Source organism: Mustela putorius, unplaced genomic scaffold (genome assembly GCF_011764305.1).
Source record: "Mustela putorius furo isolate JIRA1106 unplaced genomic scaffold, ASM1176430v1.1 tig00004007_pilon_pilon_pilon, whole genome shotgun sequence".
Taxonomy (NCBI): domain Eukaryota; kingdom Metazoa; phylum Chordata; class Mammalia; order Carnivora; family Mustelidae; genus Mustela; species Mustela putorius.
In genome coordinates this window covers 13,489,725-13,512,955 of record NW_025422145.1, presented here as the reverse complement: position 1 = coordinate 13,512,955, position 23,231 = coordinate 13,489,725, and the positions used below count along the sequence as shown (strand labels likewise).

The 23,231-nt window shown below is 54.4% G+C and overlaps 1 protein-coding gene across 3 annotated transcripts in view; it reads left to right on the top strand.

Annotated features, from left to right (window-relative positions):
* The window catches only part of PDPK1 (3-phosphoinositide dependent protein kinase 1), an 80,459-nt gene extending 57,316 nt beyond the window's left edge, over positions 1 to 23,143 (top strand). For 2 of the 3 annotated variants that reach the window (XM_013055220.2, XM_045072002.1), the window contains exons 8-14: positions 3,248 to 3,316; positions 3,521 to 3,617; positions 4,626 to 4,799; positions 7,783 to 8,000; positions 16,115 to 16,172; positions 17,050 to 17,202; positions 17,458 to 23,143. In XM_013055220.2, the coding sequence (XP_012910674.1) occupies positions 3,248 to 3,316; positions 3,521 to 3,617; positions 4,626 to 4,799; positions 7,783 to 8,000; positions 16,115 to 16,172; positions 17,050 to 17,202; positions 17,458 to 17,574 (886 nt within the window). In that variant the 3' untranslated portion in view covers positions 17,575 to 23,143. Of the gene's footprint in view, positions 1 to 3,247; positions 3,317 to 3,520; positions 3,618 to 4,625; positions 4,800 to 7,782; positions 8,001 to 8,618; positions 12,779 to 16,114; positions 16,173 to 17,049; positions 17,203 to 17,457 lie in introns of those variants that run through there. The other variant, XM_045072001.1, reaches the window with a different exon arrangement.
* The last annotated feature ends 88 nt before the right edge of the window (positions 23,144 to 23,231 follow it).

The following is a 23,231-nucleotide window of genomic DNA, read 5'->3' as shown; positions in this document are numbered from 1 at the left end:
GGCTTTCCCTATCCAGTCCTTAGAACTGGCATGGGCCTGGGTTGAGGGCCTGAGTCTTGAGAGGTGCATAAGTGAGGTTCTGCTCACAGAAAGAGGTCTGGAGAGTGAAGAGTCAGCAGGACAGCGTGGGAGAAGGGGGTGAGGCAGCTGATGGCTAGGAGCAGGGAGACGTTGGGCGAGCTGCCTTGCGTGGGCCCAAGCAGACGGAGGACAGAGAGGGGGCAGTAGAGTCGGGTCTCAGTGTGGAGAGCTGTCTTGGATGACAGGTTCTGTGGCTGGAGCTTCCCCCTGGCTCTTTGCTGCTGGGGCATGGGGTGGGGGCTCACTTGGGCTGCCCGAGAGCTGCATGGTCAGTGTCCTGTACTGACACTTTGAGACCTTGCAACTGACCGGCTGCAAGGACCCGCTGCCCTGAGAGATGGAGCCCTGCCAGAGGCAGCAGAGGACTAAGTGGTTCTGGGGTGGCTCTGTTGCTGAGCGTGACCGCTTTTTAACGACTCTCCGGGGGGTAGAGCCATAGGGAGCCTATGAAGGTGGCTGAGCCACTTAGCCGTCTCTGGGTTCTTTGTTTTTGTTTTTTATTCGTAATACTCAACAGATTCGGAACTCTTACCACGGGCCAGACGTAATTGTAGGGCAGGGCTTCTCAGCTGGGGCACATTTGGCCCTGTCTGGACGCTTCTGCTGTCACCACTTGGCAGGGGTGGGATGGGGAGTGCTGTTGCTGACGAGTAGGTGGAAGCGGGGACCCTGCTCGGTGTGGTGAGAAGCAGATGCGCCTCCGCAGCAGGAGTGAATTGGCCCCAGGGGGCCATAGAGCCAAGGCTGGGAAACCCTCCTCTGGGTGGTGGGTGCTGTGGCCCAGATTCTTGAAGCATATCTCATGGCTGCCTAAGGGCTAGCTTTCCCTCGATTTGGGGTTTTTAGCATAAAGCAGCCCTGCAGCATCGATGGGGGCTCTACTGGGTGAGCTAGGAAGACACAGTGGCCACCGCCTTCTGTGTGAAAACTGGAAAGAGAATGTCTACCCCACATTGACTTGTCCGTCATTGAAATTCTCTTGGGTGGGTGCACCAGCAGTGGGGACAGTGGCCTTCAGGGGGCCTGCGGGGATAGTTCTGTGAGGGAGACCTCATTGCGTATCTTCTTACACTTTTAAATGTTTTAAGTCATGATATTTATTCAAATATAGTTAAGATTTCTTTTCTGATTCTAAAAGTGACACCTGTGTTTTATAAAGAACGCTTAGAAAACATGGAAGGTAAAAGAGCAAGAAACACTCAGAGTCTCCCGCCTGCTCATGGACGCCAGATAGTGACCTGGCATGTCTTTCCAGCTGCGTGCGTGCTTCTGCAGGTTCATGTGACCCTTCAGCTTGAGCCTGTTCCCTGGGGTTATGGCACCAGCATCTCTCCGTGTCCCTTAGGTCATGTGTAGACATCTGTGACACCTGTGCCCTTCCAGCATGTGGATTTACTGTAGTTCCTTGAGCTCTTCCTTAACTGTTGGCACCCAGGTGCTTTTCCTTTCCGTGGCACAATCTGGCTTGACTGCCACCTGCAACATATGCCAGGCCCCAACATGGAAGGGCATCCCTGCCTGTCCCGAGTCTGCTGGGGCTGCCTCACAGTTCTCTGCTTGGATTGCAGGAAGAGGAATGACTTGGTCTAAGTTAGCATTTAAAAAATCCTTGGGGGGCGCCTGGGTGGCTCAGTGGGTTAAGCCTCTGCCTTCGGCTTAGGTCATGGTCTCAGGGTCCTGGGATCGAGTTCTGCATCAGGCTCTCTGCTCAACGGGGAGCCTGCTTCTCCTCTCTCTCTGCCTGCCTCTCTGCCTACTTGTGATTTCTGTCTGTCAAATAAATAATTTTTTAAAAAAATCCTTTCTAGAAATGTTACACCAGCTTCCCTCTTCAGGGTTTACTGTATTAACAAACCATCTTAAATGGTAGGAGAGCTGCTGGTGGTAGACACTGAGATAATGCACACGGCGAGCGGAGCCCAGGGCCTGGCTGTGCCGACAGTCCTGTTTTCTGGAGACCGCCGCCCCACCATAGCCTGCCGCCTAGTCTCCAGCCACTGCCACTCCCAAGGGCCAAGGCTTTTCTGTTGGTGTCTGTTTTATGTGTTTCACTGCTTTAACTAAACAGTAGAGAAAACCGAGTATAAAACTAGTTATTAGGTAGAATGTAGATTTGTTTTTTAAGTGCCCCTCACTCCACTTGTATGTCGTGGCTCAGATTTCTGATCTGTTTTATGTTCTAACCTGTGTCACGTGTCCTTCGGCACTGCAGCTGGCTGGGTCCTTCCACCTGTGCCCTACGGTCTTATCTCCTGAGGTCCAGGCTGTGGCCTTTTCCAGAAGCTGGTTGTGTCCTCGCACACTGGGGGCTTGAGGGAGGCAGCTGATGGTACGGGAGGAGTTGTGTCTCAATGCCTTTGTAGTGCTGAGCTGGGGATAGAATGAAAGACGTCCCGAGGAAACCAGATAGGCAAGGTCAGTGTCAGCCGCGAGCTCTGAGAGGGTGTTGAGGGGCGCTGAGGGGTACGAGAGCAGGGTGGGGTGGGAAGGGAGTGGCAGCATCACGGGTGAGGAGAGTGCCCCCTCCAGGGTCCCTGGCAGCTGGTTCTGGAAGCAACTTAGGGAAGTTTAGAACTGTTTCTTGTAAAATGTGGAATTAAAATGTTTATAAAGGAGGAGTAGGGATTTTTACAAGTTCAAGAAGGGATAGAGTTAAAGATTGCTTTGTGCACCTGTATGGCTTGTCTCCTTCGGCCATACGGTGGGGAAACGCTGGAGATGTGAGAGGATGGAAGTTGGTTCCTCGCCCTACCCACCTGCAGCGAGTGCCAAGGCCCCCTCACCAGTACCGCTACCCGCCTCCCCGCGCTGGAAGAAGGCTTCTCTGTCATTGTCCGTGTTTCTTTAGTCAGGAGTGATCTCTGCTGCCTCTTCAGGTCCACACGGGCCCTGTGAGGAAGCTGGGTGCCCCCACGGGCAGTGGTGTGTCTGTGGGAATGGCTACACGGCCTGGCCCCAGGGTGCCTTCCGTGCCTGGGATCCTCGGAATCCAGGTCCCCAGGGGCCCCCTCCAGAAGGACCCCAAGCAGCTTCCCAGCCTCACATTGACCTGGTTTTAAAGGACAGAAGTAGATCAGAGGCTAAAACGGGGTGGTCAGAAGTGAACTGTGCTTGTCACGGACATTTTACAAATGTCATTCTTTTCCCTTTTTTCCCTCCCTTAAAGTTCAGACCTTTGGGCTCTCGGATGTATAATATACCAGCTTGTGGCCGGACTGCCGCCTTTTCGAGCAGGGTAAGCCCACCCACCGCCCCCAAGCCCATCATAGCAGATGCAACAGAGATGGGAGGGGGCAGCCCCTGCAGCTGGGCCAGGGCTGGGCCAGGGTTCAGGGGCTTCTGCAGGGAGAGAGGGCAACTGCTGGGCCAGGAATGTTAAAGCTCTGTGTTGGGGAGGTTCGTGCACTCTGTCAAAGTGATGGCTTTTCTTGTTTTACAGAAATGAGTATCTTATATTTCAGAAGATCATTAAGTTGGAATATGACTTCCCTGAAAAATTCTTCCCTAAGGCAAGAGACCTTGTGGAAAAACTTTTGGTAAATATCCTGAATTTTCTTCTGCAAGCTGATTGGACAGACACACGCTGAGTCCCTCTGAACTTGTGGTCAGAGCAGCTTTCCTGGAGGCCCCTGTGTTTAACCAAAGAGTGTCTTCGGGTTGATAGCGAGTGTGGGTAGATTGGTGTCTTCTGTCTCATCTCTGTAAGTCCTTTTCAGTTTTCAGATGCCCGATTCTTGACTTAGCAGGACAGGAAGTCTTTGTGTCGCTTCGCACTTGTCTGTCAGCACACAGAGCATTTTAAGTTACTGGTTGCTGGAGTGGCTGGGCAAGTCACAGTGCAGGTGGCTGTAAATCCTCCACGGTGACATTTCTGGCCGTCAGCCATAGCGTCTGCGGCAGGGGGTTTGAAGGGTCACCAGGGTGCTACGGACAAGGCAGGCGTGTGCTCAGGAAAGCCTTGTGGGTCTGTGCTGAGCAGTCGCAGAGCCCCTTCCCCCGCGCATGACTGCCGGACCCCCCTTCACTTTCCCTTCATCCTGGGGAACAGGGTCGGTCCCGGCTCGGCCTGGCCCATCAGTGGGCAGCGTGCTGACGCTCGGTGGGTTTAGGGGCACAAAGCTGAACCTGGGAGGGGACAGCTTCACTTTTAGGTGAAACACGGGTGGGAGCACACGGCATTTGTGTTCTGTCTGTGGTAGCTCGCTGTCCGGACAGACTCTTCTGTCTCCTTGTTCTTAAAGACAGTGTGTTCATTTTTTGCTTGGTTGTAGCATTTTTAATTTGTGTATTTTAAAAGAACACTTGCTGCTATTCATTAGATTTTGGGTTATTTTCACCTTCGTGAGGGGAAGGCTAGGAGCTTGAGAGAAATAGATGTGGCCCCAAGGTGACTTTGCCATCCCCAGCACACCGTGGGATGGAGCGGAACAGGCCACAGGACACAGGCCTCCTGTGTCTGAGATGACACGGAAGGAAAAGGAGTGTTCAGAGAATGTTTTAGTCAGAGTCGGTCCGGACACTGACACGTTTGGCTTCTGTTTCAGGTTTTAGATGCCACCAAGCGATTAGGCTGTGAGGAAATGGGAGGCTATGGCCCCCTGCGAGCTCATCCGTTCTTCGAGTCCATCACGTGGGAGAACTTGCAGCATCAGACGCCTCCGAAGCTCACCGCCTACCTGCCGGCCATGTCAGAGGACGACGAGGACTGCTATGGAAACGTGAGCCCACTGGCCTGTGTCCGCACGCACCCGAGTGTGGCCGTGTGCGTCTGTGAGTGTGTGGTGTATGTGTGCGAGTGTGCACACTATGTGTGTGCTGGGGTGGGTACATGCGTGGGTGTGTCTGGGTGTGCGTGTGTGCATGCATGTGTGTGTCGGGGACAGCCCCACGGTGCCGTGTGCCATCATTCCTTGGTGCACAGTGGGTCTGTGCTGGGGCCCTGGGAGCCCAGCCTGTGGGACGCATGGCTGGAGAGGCTGGCACAGATCTGTTGGTGGCTGAGCACTGTGTACCCCCAGCCAAGTCCCCCCAATAGGGAGCCAGGGAAGCACCCACTGCCCATCTGCCCCAAGCACAGATTGCCAGGCCCAGGGAGTGAGGGCACTTCCTGTAGTTAGTTTTCACCCAGAAGGAGCCTGCTGTTGGGTTGAGAGGACTGGAGCCTGTGGGAGCAGAGCCCTCCATGCTGTCCCCCTGGGCTTCTGTCTTCTGCTTTTGGGTGGTGCCTTGTAATCCTGTGTCTGAAGACATTCTGGAATGCTTCTCATGTTCAAGAAGCCCAAGGTGCTGCTGTTTTGAACTTCTGGGGGACATGGCATTGAGGCTGGACACTGGTCACTTTTGGCTTGTCTGGTCAAGGTGGGGTCTTGAGTATACTTCATTGTTTAAACATCCTGATGGGGGAGGTGAAGACACAGGAGTGGGCAGAGGGGGCCAGCGAGTGGCACGCACCTCCCTCATACCACCCATGACCGGCTCCTTGGCCGTCCTGTGCTCCCTCCTCATCCTCTACCGTGAGCCCTCGTGTTTAAAACTGATATCCTGTGTTTGTGTTAGCATCCGCAGTTCATTCTCTCGGCGTAGCTTCTGTCATCATGGCTCATTCTAGCCAGTTCCCGTGTGTAGAGTGCTGCAGTAACTGACTGGGGAGCTTAGATTTTCTCTCAAAGTCGTCCAGAGCTTAGTCAGAGTTATTGCTCATATCTTCTCCCAGGGACCAAGTTTCTTCTGTCTCCTGCTTACTGTTGTAAACAACACATCGCCCTTTCGTTGTCCTAAAACATCCTTTGTGTCCAGACTTGAAGGGGGTTAGATGTGGGTAGCCGTCTGTACTCACTCCCTGTCTGCTTCCCCCACCGCGGTGGCCTTGGTGTGTGCGGACTGCGGCGGACCCCGCCTCAAGACTCTGTCCTCCTGGGCCTCGGCTGGTCAGAGTGGGTGGGCGGGGCGTCCCCCGGCTCCGCAGCGGCCACTCACACCGTCATTGACTCAGGGCTCAGTGCCCGGAGGCTCGGCTTCGTGGAGCTGTATGTGCCTGTGCACGCGTGTGCACGCAGGGTCAGAGTCTTGGGCAGGCTGTCTGCCCACCGGCGCGTCACATCCACTGCGCCAAGAGCTCTGGCTTCTCCATGTCAGATGTGGCCATCGTAAAGCCAGCTCCCTTGGTCAGTGGCTTCCTTCTGGTGGGGCAGAGCCTCAACTTTCAAAGCTGCGGGGCTGGAAAGCCTTGGTGGGTTTTCAGACAGCCCTCGCTGTGCCACACTCTCCGTGTGGACAGTGCAGGGAACCTAGCCCCGGGAAGGTGTTACACACGGGACGGGGTGCTTCCGGTCTGTGGCCGTTGACAGTCTCGCAGGGGCATGTTCTCATCGGTGAGGCTCCGAGAGAGTCTGCGGTCCTTTTCAGCAGGAAGGGGGCTCCCTCTGGGGACAAGGAACTGGGAATGGTGTTTGCTCAGTGAACAGAGAGCACAGGCACTCAGTTCTCTTGTGTGTTCCTGATCTGCTGCCATGGCTGGTGATGGTGCTGGCAGTTGGCCTCAGAGGGAGCAGGCCAGGTGGGGAGCCCTGGGAGAGAACCTCCATGCAGGAGCAAGGTGGGGAGGTTCCTGTGCACGCCCAGCAGCACAGGTGCTCATGGAAGCCTCTGTAAATTTCGGGATGTTGAACAGAGGCGGCCTTGGCCCAGGGAGTCCTCACAGAGCAGAAGCAGAGAATGTGCTAGAAGACCTTACCTAGATGACGGGCCGTGGGGCTCTCCAGGGTCAGTCCCAGCCAGGAGCCAGTGAGATGGGGCTGAACCTGCTGTCTGTGCTGTGCGAGCACTAGGGAGAAGACCACTCCCAGCAGTGAGTAGGGAGGGTGGGAGCACGGTCTGCAGTGCTGGGGCAGGGATGCTCTGTCTGGGGCCCACCTTCAAGGGAGGCAGCCCAGGCCTTTGTGGAGGCACAGGGGTCTTGGGAGGACACACGGACTCTGGTCTCAGCGATTGCTGGTGGCTTCTTTTCCCTCATATTTGGCAGCAGTGGGGTTCAGGCGTGGGGCCTGCAGCTGCGCGGAGCAGGCCGTCAAGGGCGAGCGCTCCTCCTCAGGTCTCTGCTGGGGGCTCCCTGGCCCTCTCGCCAGCCCCAGGGGTATCTGCGTGCACAGGCGTCACTTGTTTGCCACATCTATGAGGAAGTCCATTTTTCTGTCACCACCGGTTTGTAGTCTTTTCCAGAAGAGCACACAAGTCTGTATCAAGTTTAATACTTGCCGTAGTTAAAAGGGATATATACTTTTTTAATTGAATGCAGTCAGTCAAATTGGGATATAGAGTGACAACCACAGACTTAGAAACACTGAACCACAGTGTCGAGGAGGAGGGCTCCTGAGCTCACAGGATGGTGCCTCTGCACCCAGGAGGCCACCCATCCCTCCTCTTCCTTCCCCTGGTTGGGGTGGGCAGGGGCTTGCAGAGGTCAGCGGGCCCCAGGCCCTGAGTCTCCTCTTCCTGGGGCTGAGGACTGGGGCTCAGCCCATCGGGAGGGCGACCAGAACTGGTAGCATCTAGTCCCGCCTCAGGTCAGGGGCCTGCCCTCCAGTGCAGGAGGAGTCCGTGGCCGCAGGGCCTCAGGATCTCCACGGTGTGAGCTTGCTGGGTCTGGTTTGGGGGCCCAGGGGAAGTGACACGTGGGTCTCATTCTTCCTCTTCTCTGTGCAGTACGACAACCTCCTGAGCCAGTTTGGCTGCATGCAGGTGTCCTCGTCGTCATCCTCCCACTCCCTGTCCACCGCGGATGCAGGCCTGCCACACACGGCGGGCAGCAACATCGAGCAGTATATCCATGACCTGGACACTAATTCTTTTGAACTGGACTTAGAGTTCTCCGAAGATGAGAAGAGGTTACTACTGGAGAAGCAGGCCAGTGGAAACCCTTGGTAAGAATTCACGGACGCGAGCAGCGCTCCATTTAGGACAGTGGAGGGGCGTGCGGAGCCAACTGGCGGGAGACCGAGAGCACGGTGCGCCTGCCTCCGTCTCCACTGCCTGCCAGGGCCCTATGCTGGCTCGCACCTCCCTTGCTGCTATTAATGCTCCAGAAACAAGGACCCTCAAAGGGTCTAGCTGGAATTGGGGGTTTGGAGGTGTTGATCCTGGGGATGAGTGGTTTGAGACCCTCGGGGCTGCTGCCCTTGGGGCTGCATGAGCCTGGCCCTGCCAGCATCTGCCTTCTGATGCGGATTTACCACCAGCCAAATGACTGCTGCCCCTGGGTGAGGCGTGTGGGACATTGCAGGGTTTACTGTCACAGATTGTCCTTTTCTCATTGGTTTTCCCACTTGCCTGGGTGTTGTAACGGGGAGCCCTGGGTTGGTGGGTGGAGTGAGGGGGAGCCCATGAATGCCGTGCCCTGTGGCCACAGTGCTGGGGAACCCCCAGCTCCCAGCTCTCTTGACTCCCGTGTGCAACCTGATGGTCTAAAAATGGGTCATGGGAATGTGCATCTGTGTTTTGGTTGAGGGAAATGTCATTGGGCGTGTTGTTTGTCTTTCAAGGTACTCGTGGTTTTCGACTATTTTTCTTCCTGTACATTTTCCGTCTTTCTGGAATTGACTCTGGGAGCCGTGGACATGAGGAACGTTTTTGTTATATGTTTCACAAACATTTTTCTTCACTTTATCCCTTCAGGTTTTTTTGTGTACTTTTGTATAGAAGTTGTAAATTCTTACGAAGTCAAACGCGTCCATGTTTTTATTTTCTGTTTTCCATTTTGGTCATGGTGAGAAGACACTTTCTTCACTTTTTTTACAGTTTGGCCTTTCACTTGGGCAGAGGGGAGTCTTGCGCAGGGATGAGCGGGGAGGCGTGTTGGGGTAGGCATGAGGTTGGAGAGAGAAGGTGGGCTGGTTGGAGGGCTGGGCTAGATGAGCCTGGAGGGATAAGAGGGGGAGGCAGGGTGCAGAGCAGAAGCAGTGGGTAATGAACTAGGAGTGCAGACCGTTAGAAATTACTGTCTCTGGAAAAAGTGCAGCTAGTTGTCAGCCTGGTGGAATGACCTGCCCTTGTCGGGAGTTTACCCTTCCTCAAGCGGTGTTGCTTAGGAGTGTCGGTGTGGGAGGAAGGGGCTTTGGTCTGGATGGTGTGGGCACCACCTGGCTGCACACTCCAGGAAGGTCTGTGCACCACACTTCCCAGGCCCATGCGTGCTGGGGTGCCTCAGAAGGACCCCCTCTGACGGCTTGTGGGCCTAGGGCCTTCCCCAGGGCCCTGCATCCTTGCTTCTGGGCAGGACCGAGGCCTCTTGCCTTCCCTCCCTTTTTTCAGCTCTTCCCTTCCCTCCAGGTTGAGAGTCTCTGGGCTGCTGATGGCCGAAGGTTGCGCAATCTCTTACTTGGCCGGGAGGGCCTGTCAGGCACTTCTTTCTTACGACAGTGGCTCTCAGTGCACAGCCCAAGGGGCATGGTGGTAACTGTGTCACAGCATTAAGAGGATCCTTGCGTTCTCCCCCCAATCTCTCCAAGTGTGCAGTGCCTGTCTTCAGAGGCTGCGCACTGGACCATGATGTCGTTGCTTTGGCGGCTGCTGGACTGTGTGCTTTGTCGTTTTTGAATCGTCCGTAGGAGTCGGTTTCAGGTTTACAGTATAAATATGTTCAAGTTTAGACATTTCTTGAGGCTTCGGTGTTTCTGCAGAGCTCTTAGTAGCTGTCTTGAGTTACGCCTGCCATAATCACTGACTCAGTGGCATCCCATAAATCCTTGCGTTGAGATCCTGACACACAACAGGACTTCAGGGCACTTGGCTGACTTGTTTTGCAATAAAATTTGAAGATTTCTGAAAAACATTTCTAAATTTTATCTGAAACTGTTATTGTAGGTTTTAATGATACATTCTAAAACAAAAGGACATTCATAACATTTTTTCATATGTAAGTAGGAAACGTTGGCTCAGAGAGATGTGATTTTCAGCCCACAGCAGCCGTGCCCATACCAAGGGCTGTCACCATGCTCTGCGATGCATGGGGTGGGGAGAATGGGGGGACCGCTCCAGAGATGCTGGGCGGAACTGAGCTGCAGAGCTACAGCACGCCAGGTCTCTCTTCCAGTCAGATGCGTGGATGTCCGCGCTTTCCATCCATGTGTCGGAACACAGTGGTTTTGCGTCTGGTCCCAGTGCTGGTGGAGCTGCAGTGCTGGAGGCCCATAGTTCAGGGTTTGAGTGATAAAGGAAAGGCTCATCGTCAGTGTACACGTGAGGAGTTCTTGCAAAGCCAAACTTCAGAAGCCGCCGGGGCGTCTTCCAGAGAAGCTGCAATGTCCTGGCTGGAAGAGTGCACTTGACAGCTGGGGGGCCAAGGGGTGTTGGGCCATTGGCATGGCGGAGTGCCTGCCTGGCGACTGTCGGGGGGCAGGGGGTCCCAGCACTGCCATGGGTCCTGGCACAGCAGCTCTCCAGGTTACAGAGGCGGCTGCAGATGCCAGGAGTGAGTTGGCATCCATCCGGCCAGTTGTGATTTTTCCTGATGGGTGGAGAAATGTCCAGGTGCTGCTCACGCTGCAAGCACTGCGGGCATCGGGTCTGAGAGCCTAGAGTCACACGGAGGAGGAGGACAGTGAACCGTGGTCAGTGCACAGGGGCAAAAACTGGGAGGTCACGGGTCATCACACGGTGGTGTGGAATCTCTCTACAGCCTAGAAGCCAGAGGTCACAAGCCTTTAGGTCTTTCTGGATGTCCTGCAAGGTGTCTGCACGTTTCTTGAGCTGAGAAGCCTCCTTATCCAGCTTCCGGTTGATCACACTGGTTAATCCTGGAGCATTCGGCGCACGGAAGGTTCAGGAAGACTTCTTCTCGGTGCCATGTGTTCCCTTCCCCATCGTGTCCCCGGACGGATCCTGGCTATATTTGCAGCAGGGGTTCAGTGAGATCAGCCAGACCGAAGCCAGTGGTCCGGTTGGTGTGTCCTTTTAGCTTAATGATGTCATAGGCACTTTCAGCCGCCATCATTCGTGCTCCCTTCCAGTTCTTACTCTTATCATCTGTTCCCATTTCTGGGTTCAGTTCCCGGGCAGAAATGCCTGTCACATTCAGTCCCCTCCACACAGCCACTCTTGAGTCCCCATGTTCTCTCAAAGTCCATCCATGGCAGCTGCTGGGATGAGTGCCAAGTGTTCAGCCCTGAAATAGTGAAAGCCCTTGCAGCCACACCGCGCTCAGACTCGTGTAGTCCCCCGGGTCCCCGGTCACACGTGAGACCGCCTGCTGGGCTGGAGACCACAGCCACAGAGCCGGTAGGACCGCAGTTGCCTGTCCCAGGGACAGTGAACGGGAAGACACTTGACATCTGAGCCACCTCCCTCCCACCGGGGGCCTGCAGTTACCAGCCCAGGCCTGGAGTCGGCGTCAGAGAGTCACCTCTATCCGCCGCAGTTCGAGCTTCTGAAGAAACAAGTTCCCGTGTTGCAGACCCATCATCTCTCCTTTGAGTTGATCTTCCAAAACACCCACAAGGGCAAGTTCATCAGCCAGAGAGTTTCCCAGAATGCTTCCAGCACGCACCATCCCAACGTGTCCAGCACCCAGTGGAGCGATCTTCTTGTTTGGGAAGGTTGTGTGTACTGCAGTGCAGTCAGGTTTTCCATCAGAGTTGCACGAAGACCGTGTCCGCTGTGTGCACTGCCTCGGTGTAGGGTCTTCCCTGAGTGCTCCCTGGGACTCTCCTGCTTGTTCTGGAGCAGATGTGTTGTTGACCTGTGCACCTGTGCTGCAGGAGCCGTGGGGGCAGGTCAGTACTCGAGCACCTGGGGTCCCCATGCACGCACGCACGCACGCACAGGAAGAACGGAAAGTGGACTCACTTAGGAGTCGTCGTCAAATCCCTTGTTTTGTTAGCGGTCTGAGTAGAACGGGAAGTGTGCCAGGAGCACCCATGCTGTGCGAGTTCTCTGAAGCAGAGCCCTGGCGTTGGGAGCCCGGCCAGCCTCTCCCCGCGTGGAAGACCACTGTCACTTCTGTTCTACTGGCATGCTGTTGTTATTCAGACTTGGCTCCGGGGCCGTTTTTTCTGGAAAAGGAGTGGAATGAGCCCATCTCTTTAAGACAACTGCCAGTATTGGCTAACAGAGATGAGATTGAAATTAGGATTTTGGGAAACTTCATCTGTCACTGTGAGTCTGATATCTTCCCAGGACTTAGACTGTTGGGGAGAGAGGTAGTGACGGCAGTGAGTTGATTGATATCGTAGGGGATAACTTACCAGTTTTGGGACGATTTCTGGGACTCAGCAAACTACCGTTTTCCAGGTGGGTGCTAGGGGCAGAGTTGTTCAGAGTGCCAGGTAGGCCAAGGAGTCCAGTGTCTGAGTGTGACAGTGCCATCGGCCACTCCCCACTCCAGGTGGCAGCAGACCTTGAAGGAACTCCGCTGGTAGAGTTTGGGTGCTTTTTTAGAGAAGAACGCCCATAGGTGTCCGAAAAGGCTTTTAAAGGCGCCCCCTCCTGTCCAGCTCCTTGCCTAGATGAGGCTGAGTCCTCCATGTGCTCCAGCCTGCCCAGCGGGGTGCAGCCCACTGAAGGCCAAGGCCAACAGGAGCCCAGCTGTCTTTTCCAAAGTCAGATGCTAAGATTTGCAAAATGTACAGCGGGGTCATGCTTCCCGTGAATTATCTTTGTTTTGGGGAAAAGTGACTCTTGAATAAAAATATCACTTATGTTAATATATGATGGTTTTATTTTTGGTTTTTAATGAGTTAAACGTGTATTTGAAAATGTCTCCATTTTAATTTCTTCCACATAAACATCAACGTGTATAGTCTCAATAAAGGAAATCTCTTTGGGATCTTCCATCAAATTGAGGGTATACAGGGGTCCCCAGAGCTTGCATTTAGGGCAGACTGGTCATAGTCACTTGTCCCTCTGTCACCTGTGTCAAAGCCCAGTGTGGAGAGCCTTCCTGAGGTGGTCAGAAGGGCCACCTCAGGGTTCTGGCAGGCTTGCTCTGCTTCCCTGGCAGTGACTGTGCCTTACAGTGGCTCAAACTTGCTTGTGGTCTCAGGCTCAGAATGATCTTCTTGGGGCCTTGGAGTTCCAGGAGGGATAGGCTGAAAAGGATAGAACCCAGGCTTTACCATCAGGAAGAAGGAGTATCTCGACACCGGCCCCCCCTTGCAAAATGACAGTGAGCGAGCCCACGTGGACATGGGCACAGAGTCAGTGGTGAGTGTCACCTGTGTGTGCAGCAGGGCTGTGGGGACCTGCCTGCTGACCACGCTCTGAGAGTCTCTGACTGATATGGTTTCGGCTGCGAGTCTACAGACAGCATCTACCACTTGCCAGCGAGGAAAAGGCGCCTCATGCAGGGCTCAGGGGGTGCACTTTCAGGGGAGTAGAAAATGACTTTTTGAAGTAAAAATTTCATAATGATTGCTTTAAAAGTACTTAAACTTTTCAAGGTAGCTCACAAGCAGCCTGTTGTAAGCTGATTGGTGAGTGCACCCTCGTGATCCCATTGTGGTGTGTGTGCTGATAATGGCAACTTCTGAGCCTCTCCGTGTCCTGCCTCATGGTCCTTTCACCACAGCTGCTGGACCCAGTCAGGAGCCCACCCTGGCCGTCCCCCCGCCCCCCAGGGAGGAGCGCGAGAGCGGGGGCCACGCTTGCGCGTGTGACAGGGCCTGGGAGCGTGCTGGTGCACACGGTTGGGCTGGGGTCTATCGGTGGGGTCCTCCCAGCAGGTACGAGGAAGGGGCTTACCTGCTTCCCTGCAGTGCCAGAATGTTCTGTTGCTGAGCCATTGCAGTGGTGTCGGTGTCACTGTAATACCATTGAGGACATTGGTGCTTGTAATCTTCATTTTTCTTTACTTTCTGAGGGTAGGTGGCTGGGTGGTATTGTGTCTCCACACATCATTTCCAAATTGCTTTTTATTTATTTATTTATTTGACAGAGATCACAAGTAGGCAGAGGCAGGCAGAGAGAGGGGGAAGCAGGCTCGGCTCCCTGCTGAGCAGAGAGCCCAATGTGGGGCTCGATCCCAGGACCCTGAGACCATGACCTGAGCCGAAGGCAGAGGCTTAACCCACTGAGCCCCCCAGGTGCCCCTCCAAATTGCTTTTAAGCGAGCTTCAGGTTCAGGATCACAGGCGCCCGTGCTGAGCCGGCGTTCACACACGCCGGGGCGCCCCAGTAGGGTATGTGGGAAGGGCAGCTAGCTCAGTTTTGTTTACTTAGAGCCATTGAAAATCTTGGGGTCACTCCCTCTTTGGGGAATTTGTAGTTTGTATCCTTTGTTCCCCTTTTTTTGAAGCTTTAAGCCTTTCCTTTTGTTCTGTGTGTGCTCTGCAGAGCAGCCTTGACCCCGTGGGCCATGCTTGCTCGAGACCTCTCCAGCCTGCACTCTGGTTCACCGTGGCCCTCTTATCCTCCCGTGGTCCTGACTGCTGCTTAGAGAGGGACTCCCCGCCCCGTCCCCCCAGCTCTGCGCTGGCCAGGGATTAGATTGCTTTGGGGCTGCCAGTGAGCTGGACTCAGCATTGGCTGTCTTCGAGAAAGATCTTCCCCGGTTTCTTAAGCTCAGGGAAAAATAGAATCTCTTGTTCGAGTTAATATTTTATTTGGTGTCTCGTGTCAGACCACATGAGGCTGCGGAGACGCCAGGAGGCCACTTCTTTCCGTGCCTCTGTCCGGCTTCCCTGGCACCATGGCGCCATCCGCCTAGTGCCCCGGGCCTCGCCACCCACACCTAGTACAGCTAAATCCACGTCTTCCCCTTGCGGTAGCCTGCGGGCCTCGCCGTATGTCCAGGGTTCGTGCAGGAGGGTCTCTTGGCCAGCAGAGGCTTTCTGTGTGACCTTTCTCTGTGCTGTGGATCATTACATCTGCTTTCCAAAAATCCTCTGAATTATCTTCCTCTGCTTCAAGTCTTGGTTCTGTTTGTTGGTTAGGTTTTTAAATACCTCTAAGAGTGAAGTACTGTACTTATCCTCATACAGCACTTTTTTCATTAAAATTCTTTCCAGTTTTCAAAATCCATATGCAGCTGGGGCCCCTCACATGCAGGCTGGATCCCTGGGGACGTGGCCTCCGTGAGGTCTGGAGCCACCATGGGTCTGCTTGGTTTGGCGTGGGCAGACTGCGGGGCCAGGTTGAGTCAGTTGGGGGGACACAGTTCCGCCGGCCTGGCCGGTCGTCTTGCACACATTGGGTCCTGTGTGGGTGCGCTCAGATACTAAAGTGCTAAAAGTGTCACTGTTTGAGGTGACAGTTGTCTTATGCCTTTGCAAATACAGTATTGTGTTCTACAGTAGATCCTCAGATAAGGAATTTCAGTAGAGTGAGAACATAAACTGGTCACGGCTCACTTTAACCAAAAGCAAGAACCTGCAGACATTAAGTAACGTCTTTGATCCGACTAAGAGCCCAAGTGTAAAGTATTTGCTCACAATGCACAGTAAGTCGAAATTGTGTTCCTCGATTTCTCCTCCCAGCTCTCCCAGCTCCTACCGTATTTGAGTGGGCGTGCTCTGTGACTGTAGTAGAAACACCGGAGAAGGGGTTCTTAAACCGAGCCTGGCCGAGGTCTTTCTGGATCTGTGATTCCCAGCTGCTCAGTGATTTCTGAGCATCGGACTGGGGGGCCCTGCTCGTGGAGGTAGCGCGTGGCTGACAGTGTGTCCTGAGGCTGACTCGCAGCAGCCTGCAGCCTGTCCGGGGCTCCATGTGCACTCCAGCTGTGTTCAGATGAGGAAGGACAGTGTCACCTTGCTGCTCCTTTCCTGCTACCAGGTAGGCGCTGCCAAGCCAGAGGTGGCAGCAGGCGGCGGTGCTGGCGTGTGTCATTGCCGGTCTGCACCCCGACCAAAGGCTCCGAGCGGTGGGTGCCCACGTGGGCTGTGACAGTGGGGACCCCCGAGTTCCTGGAGCGAGTTGGGGCTGTGACTGGAGAGGTTTGGGAGAGGGTCACAGATGCCCTCTGGAAGTTTGGTTTGAGTGGAGGAGTGTGGAGAGTTTCTGACCCTGACTTGCGAGTCTCACTCTTGTTTTCTTCTTTTTATAGGCATCAGTTTGTAGAAAATAACTTAATACTAAAGATGGGTCCCGTAGATAAGCGAAAGGTAAGTCTGATTCCTGCCGCACCTCCCCGAGTGTCTGTCTCGCTTCAGCCGCGTCAGGGTCTGGCCCCCCACCGCGGGCTGACCCTGGCTGTGTGTGCATCCTTGGTCTTGGTTCCCTTTCTTGAAAGATCATTTCTAGATTGGGCGGCTCAGGAAGACTTGAGCCACTCAGGGGAAGCTGTTTGAAACCACACAGGAAGGCTGTGGTAAAATAGAAGTACAGCCTCTCGTTTCTGGCTTGGAACCAGGGTTTTGATAGTCCTATCAAATTGTGTCTTACTTCATTAGAATTGTTTTTGAAAATTGTTATTTGTTTGTTTTCTGGATTAATTAAATGTATTAATTGTGTTGGAAATTTCAGGCTCCACAAATGCTCTCATTCTGCCAACGTGGGCCTTTCTGAATTCCTCGTTTCCAGGCCTCCATTCCATTCCTGGCCATGCTGCACACGCCGGCCCTGTGCGGCACCGGCAGTAGGGAGCATGCATTCCCCCACCCCACCCCTGCCCATGGTGCAGAGGGCACGAGGGGCGCCCTGAGTCTCCCCAGCAGGCTCGGTGGAGCAGGCTTGGGTTTGCCTGCTGGCGCTGCCGCTCCCCTGTGTGACAAGGGAGGGAGACACGCCCAAGTGGGGCTGTTGGGATCCAGCCCACGAAGGCCAGGCAGGCTGGGCGCTATGTTCTGCCTGCCCCTCTCTGACCTGAGAGGCCAGGGCCATGGCCGGGGAGGAAGGCCAGGTCCCAGGGAGAGGGTGGGGGGCTGGCGCCAGTCCCGGCAGCCCAGGCTGCTGTGATGGCCCGGCCTCCAAGGCTGCGGTAGGTGCCGCCTGCCCCCACTTCTGAGCCCTGATGAGCAGGGCCTTTTCCTTTTGCATCAGGGCTTGTTTGCACGACGACGACAGTTACTGCTTACAGAAGGGCCCCATTTGTATTATGTGGATCCTGTCAACAAAGTCCTGAAAGGGGAAATTCCGTGGTCACAAGAGCTCCGACCAGAGGCCAAGAATTTTAAAACCTTCTTTGTGCACACGGTGAGTTTGTGCAGGCCGTGCTCTGCGGGGGGGCTGTCTGCCCCTTTTGTCATGTCCTGGGGCCCCTGTGCCTGTTCATCAGGAGGGGGCTGACCCGAGGGAGCTGGGGGTCCTTGTGGGCACGTGTGAAGTCTGCACGTATGGCAGGGGAAATCCACACGCTCATGTGCCTTCTGAGGTCCCCGTGGCGGCCGTAGTGGGGTGCTGCTCTTAGTGGGACTCCCTTACGACATCATGCGCTCTTTGTCTCCGCAGCCGAACAGGACGTATTACCTGATGGACCCGAGTGGGAATGCTCACAAATGGTGCAAAAAGATTCAGGAGGTGTGGAGACACAGATACCAGAGCCACCCGGATGCCGCCGTGCAGTGACAGGCCGCAGCTGCTGCTCTTGCTGCCAGGACACGTGCCCCAGCGCGGCTCGCCACCCTCTGGGACAATTCCAGACCACCTGCCAGCCATCTCAAGGGGGACGCAGACGGCGGAACCTTGCAGCTTTTTTATTTAAAAGAAAAGAAGAAAAAATACCCAACCACACAAAGAACAAAACCAATAACGAAAAGGAATTCAGGGTCGCTTTGCTTGCTCTCTGTGCTCTGTGGTGGCTCCCCAGGCTCTCCCTGCCGGGGGGACCCAGCGCTGTGCACGTCCACCTGACTCCCACCCGGGCGAGTGGAACAGACTCAAGTCACCAGCTCTGCGCCACACGCCCTGGTCACCCACCGGCCAGTCCTCCTGTGGCCGAGGGGATGGGATGTGTGTCTGGGCTCTTCCTGCCCCTCAGTTATCACAGAACCCATCGGCAGGGAGCCGCGTGCGCCTCTGCCAGGGCGGCTTCGATCTCTGCAGGGTGGGGGGGTTCTTGGCTTTGGTCCGTGTGCTCTTTTTCTTGTGTCCCTACTTGATGCCCCTGTGCCCCACCAGGGCCCCTGCTAGCCTTCTTGCATCACTCTGGCTGCGAGTGCTCCATGCCTTGTGCTCGTTGGGCAGGCTCCAGGTGGGGAGACATGGAGCGGGCTGTCGGGGTGCGCGATGGGGCTGCTGCTGAGGTCGGAGGGTGCCGGCAGGCTATTCGATTGAACGTCCCTCTGCGCTGGGTTGGCCCTGTGGAGCTAGAAGGAGGCACGGGTCTGGAAAGAGCATAGTCAGAGGTGGGCACCTACTGGTGCCAGGAGATAGGGAGGGCTGTGCCCTGCTCCGTGAAGGCCCGCGCAGCAGGGCAGACTGGGCCCAGTGTCCCCCACGTGGAGGAGTGCTGCCTGATGAACTCCCCCTGAGAGTTTGGTCAGAGGGTGGAACGTGTAGGCCCTTGGAGCGGTTTGCTAGGGCTGAGGGGCTCTGGGCATCAGTGGTCACCCAGCTGTGACACACACCCCTTTCATGGTGAGGGAACGTTTTCATAGCCTGACTCCCAGCACGTTCACATATCCACAGTGAAAGTCTGAAAGCCTTCTCCTGCTGCCAGGTCATTTATCCCCAGCAAGACGTGGGCCTTGCCGGGATGAAAGCGTTGGTCTCCCTGCACAAGGATAGGAACACCACACTGGGGTCCGAGCGCCCAGCCTGCTCACCCCTGTGCTTTTAGCTGGCCTGCCTTTCCCTCTTCAGAGGCAGTTCATGCGGTATGTGCACATACCACAGGGGGTCCACGATTTACCGGTCCTTTGATTTCTTTGCTGCTGCCTCCTCGACAGAGAAAGCCGGTGGGCCTAGTGGGGCTCAGAGTTCCTCTCCCTGCCCAGGTTGTCCCGTGAGGGCGGTCCACAGCCTGCAGGCCACTCACAGACATGTCTGTCTGTCTCCAGGGGATGAACAACTTCGTAGTTTCCTTTAACTTTCATGAAGGCACCAGCACAAGGTTCATACACAAAAGATTCCCCCTGACAACTCTGCCCCCATCTCCTGTCTCAAAGCATCCAACACCCCGTGTTGAAGAGTGGTCCAGATTTAGACAAAAGATGTCTTTCTCAAACGGGTTTAGTGAGAAGAGTGACCCTTGTCAGCCTGGGAGGGAAGCATGGCTGCGGAGGTGTCCCTGCTGGGCCGTGTGGGGGCTGGATGGGAGCAGAGGTGGGCCAGGGTGCCAGCAGTCTCCATCTGGGGCCTGAGTCTTGTGCATTGCTGTGTGAGAGCTGTGCACGAGCAAGGGTGCGTGTGCATGTGTGCCCGCACCAGGGCGGATGCCAGGCTGTTGAGGGCATGCCTTCCCTGGGCCAGGGTCGTAAGTCAAGCTCCCCTCTTCCTCCTCTTTGCTTTTGTGTTCACCTGCTTTTCAAAAAAGTAAGTCTTGCCGGGCCTTCAGGAACATAATTTCCAGCTTTCTCCCCATGTTGATCATTTGCCTTTCTCGGAGCCCCCACGTGTGTGGGTGGGCTGTTCAGAGAGTTGGGGGCTGCTGCTGCACTGTATGCTTCCGTGGGTCTGGCTACAGAGACAAGTGGAGCTGGCATTTGGCTTGAATAAGAGCATTCAGCCAGGCTGCTCTGGGGAGGGGGGGGACGGGTGTCCGCTGCCGCCTTCCCCCTGGGTGGTGCCACTACCTCCTGGGCTTCACCCACCAGCTCCATCGTAACCTCTGAAACTAGAGAATGAGGGGTTCGGGGTTTAGCTTGCAGCTGACAGAGTTGAAGTGACTGCCCTTACCTGAGCCAGTGACAGCTGAGCCCTTCTCCCTATGCCACCTTTCTCCTCTCACTCAGAGTCTTGGGCCCTTCCCCCCTTTTTAAAGGCACATACATGTTCTTTCCCTGCCCTGTGCTTGTCCGTGTCAGCTTTTGTCGTTTGCAGCTTGTCCTCAGAGCTCCCGCCCCGGCGTGCAGGTGCCTTGCCTTCTAAGACATGGGCATGGCTGTCGGTCGAGTGTGTACACAGTTGTACGTGAAAGTACAGATGATTTAGCCACGCCGAGAAAGTGCCCTGCTGTTGACTAGATCCAGGAGCCGTGTGTCAGTGAGGGCAAGGAGAAGGTTCAGTGCTAAACCACATAGCCGGCAAGCAGGGCCGGTCCCACGCCATGTGGCCTCGCCAGGCATAGGGCAGGGGGCTGGCCTGTGGCCTCCATGGGCTCAGGGGGCCCACTGCGCGTCGCCCCTCTCTGGGAACTCCAGGAAGCCAGGTTTGGGAGGGACTGTTTCCTTCCCTCTTTCTGAGGACCTGAGCAGGAGTATGGCCACTGGGTTGTGGTATCAGGTGGCCCCAGGGGCCGCACAAGGCCCCACCTGGGGCACATGGCCCTGTGCTGTCCTGCTGCTCTGATCTTGGCTCTCAGGAGAGCGCGTTACACACCCGCTTTGCGGGAGACGCCTCATGCTTGCGCCAGGGCTGGCAGGACCCGCGCCTTCTCCAGGCCCTGCAGCCGTCTATAGTATTTGTGACCAAGGCCTGTGGGCATCGCAGGAGGCAGCCCCGTGGCACAGACTCACCAGGGCCATGTGCCTGCCCAGGGGCTCCAAGTGGTTCTGTACTTTCTTCAAACATTTGTTTTCCGAGAGCACGGCCTGTAGGCTTACCACCGAGGAGAGACCACCCCCCCCATGCACACACGTGTGTTTGCTTTTTCAACTGAACTGGGAACATGAAGCACATGCTGCTCTGCATCTAGCTTGTTTCACTTGATCGTTTATCTTGGGCATTTCTCCACATCACAAACAATGATTAAAAACATTGTTTTTAGTGATTGTAGAGCTTAATGGTTATAAATTTTACCATCACTTCTCTGACCATTTTCCTGTTACAAAACATTTGGATGGTCTCTGGGTTTTCACTATTTACATAATGCTGTGGCGAATATCCTCATAAATCTTTGATTTTGACTCTGATGCCCCCCCACCAGCCCACCCCCCGTTTCTAGAGGGAGTGTTTTTGGGTCACAAAGTGTTTGTTTTCAAGGTGGTGTTAGTCTCTCTTGCTGCATCTTGACCTGAGGCCTGGAAGCTCAGAGTTCTAGTACACAACCTCCTCATTCGGAACAAATCCGTCTCTGGTAAAGTGTGTGTTCCCAAGGATGTCCTAGTAAGACTGCTCTTTTTTTTCTCCCCCCACAATGCTAAAATGATATAATTTCTTGCAGTCCGTTTGTGACAGATTCTTCCGAAAGTCGTTTCCTTATTTTCATTGACAATCTGGTTATGCTTGCATGTTAGCACCTTCCCATCCCTGCTGCCGTGGCTTTCAGGCGCTTGCTGGGATTTTCCGAAGCTTGTGCTTCGTGTGCACAATGGTACTGAATCTGCATCTGCACAGGCAGCAGAGATACACAAATGCTGAACTGACCTTGCCACACACTTAGTGGGTGATTTGTCATTAAGTTTGCATACTCGAAAAATACACTGGGCCATTGGAATCCTTAGAAGAGCAAACCCTCTGCTTGAGGAAGAGACCACAGAGGCAGCTGAGTTTCCCGGAAGGAAGGCTGTTGGCCCCGTGCTGCTCAAGGGGAGGCGCTCAGTACAGAGGTCTCAGCAGTTCATTCCAGCGCAGCGGTCAGGCCTCCTCCAGTAGAGGGTGGTGGCCCTGACCCTCGTGGCTTTCGGGACTCCTTCCCTGTCTTCCCTCGCGGTGTTGCAGGTTGGCTGGCTGGCTTCAAACCCAGGCCACCCAGTTTGGTTTCATTCCTAATTTCTCCTCTGTAGTTTGGGGTCCACTAATTGCGAGGGGAGAGGTGCATGAGAGATTTCTTCAGGTGCTGTACGCAGCATCTCAAGTCTGCTAGAGATTTTGGCTGGATTGTGCAGAATTGGACTTCTGCCCTCCCCTGACACCTCGGGTCCCCCGCCCCCCTGTCCGATGCACAGACTGAGGGAGCTCACTCCCCAGATGCAGAGGCTGCAGCCACTTCCCAGAATACGATGAAGGTACTGTTCTTAGAGATGTCGCCATGTATGTCTTTCCACATCCTTTCTTTTCATCCAAAGCTCACGTGAGCTGACGGTGACTCAGGTGGGTGTGGCCCTTCCCTCTTAGGCAGCCTATATGGCAAGTGCCTTAAATCAGGGCAGGAGTCCCTTCCAGAGCGTCTGAGGGGTGCAGGCTGCTGGCCCGGGTTGCGGAGTTGCAAATCAGACTGCCTGTGGAAAACTGGTTTGGGGAAGGAGCTGTTGCAGCGAAGAGCCATTTTCTCTGTGGCTCAAGACAGCTGTGACAGGCAGCTGAACCGGCCTGCATATGTACCTGTTTTCCCCAGAACCCACTTCTTCAGTATGAAGAAGCACCAACCTTCCCGTGCAGAGAACTTTTTACAAAGGCAGACCTTTTCTTAGTGTGTGATGCACCCTAGTCCCAACCCGTCTGGCAGAATGACTTAGGGATAGGGGTCATTTTGCTGGTGAAAAGCCTCTATCCTTATCAGAAGTTTGATTGGACGTTGACAAAAATAAATTTTTGCAGTATTTAGAGCTGCTGTAGCTGTTCCTTTACACAAAATAGGCTGAATCAATAGTATGATAGCTGTCTTTCAGGTTGGTGGCAGTCAGTTAGAACATGTGTAAAATTCTCTACCTGGTCTGTAGCTGTAACTGTGATGTACAGGCAAAGCAAAAATTTAAAACATGAAAACAAATAATGCAATGATATTAGGATATACACTTTTGTATTTTTATTCTTATATAAGGTTATTTGCTGGCTATTGTTGGCCTCTAGTTCAGTCTGTGTTATTTAAAATCTAATATATGAATTATTTGGATTGAATTCATGTTCGGGGCCACGTTGTTGTATGTATTGATGTACAGCCTTGAATGTGAATAATTATTGTAAACTATATTTTACAACTTTTTTTCTGGCTTTATTATATAAATTTTCTATTTGGTCAATGATTTAATCATATAATTTAATGAATCTGTTTCTTCTCTTTTTTTCAAATATTTGTGCTTTAGATGTAGTTACTGGATGATGAATTTTCCACGTATGCTCGGTAGTCTTGTAATAAAAAAGCATGTAGAGTGTAGACGGTCGCTGGCGTAACTCTTCTTTGACCGGGGGCGCGGGTCGGGCACAGTGGCCACCTGCATTCCGGGCCCGGAACCCAGCGTCTG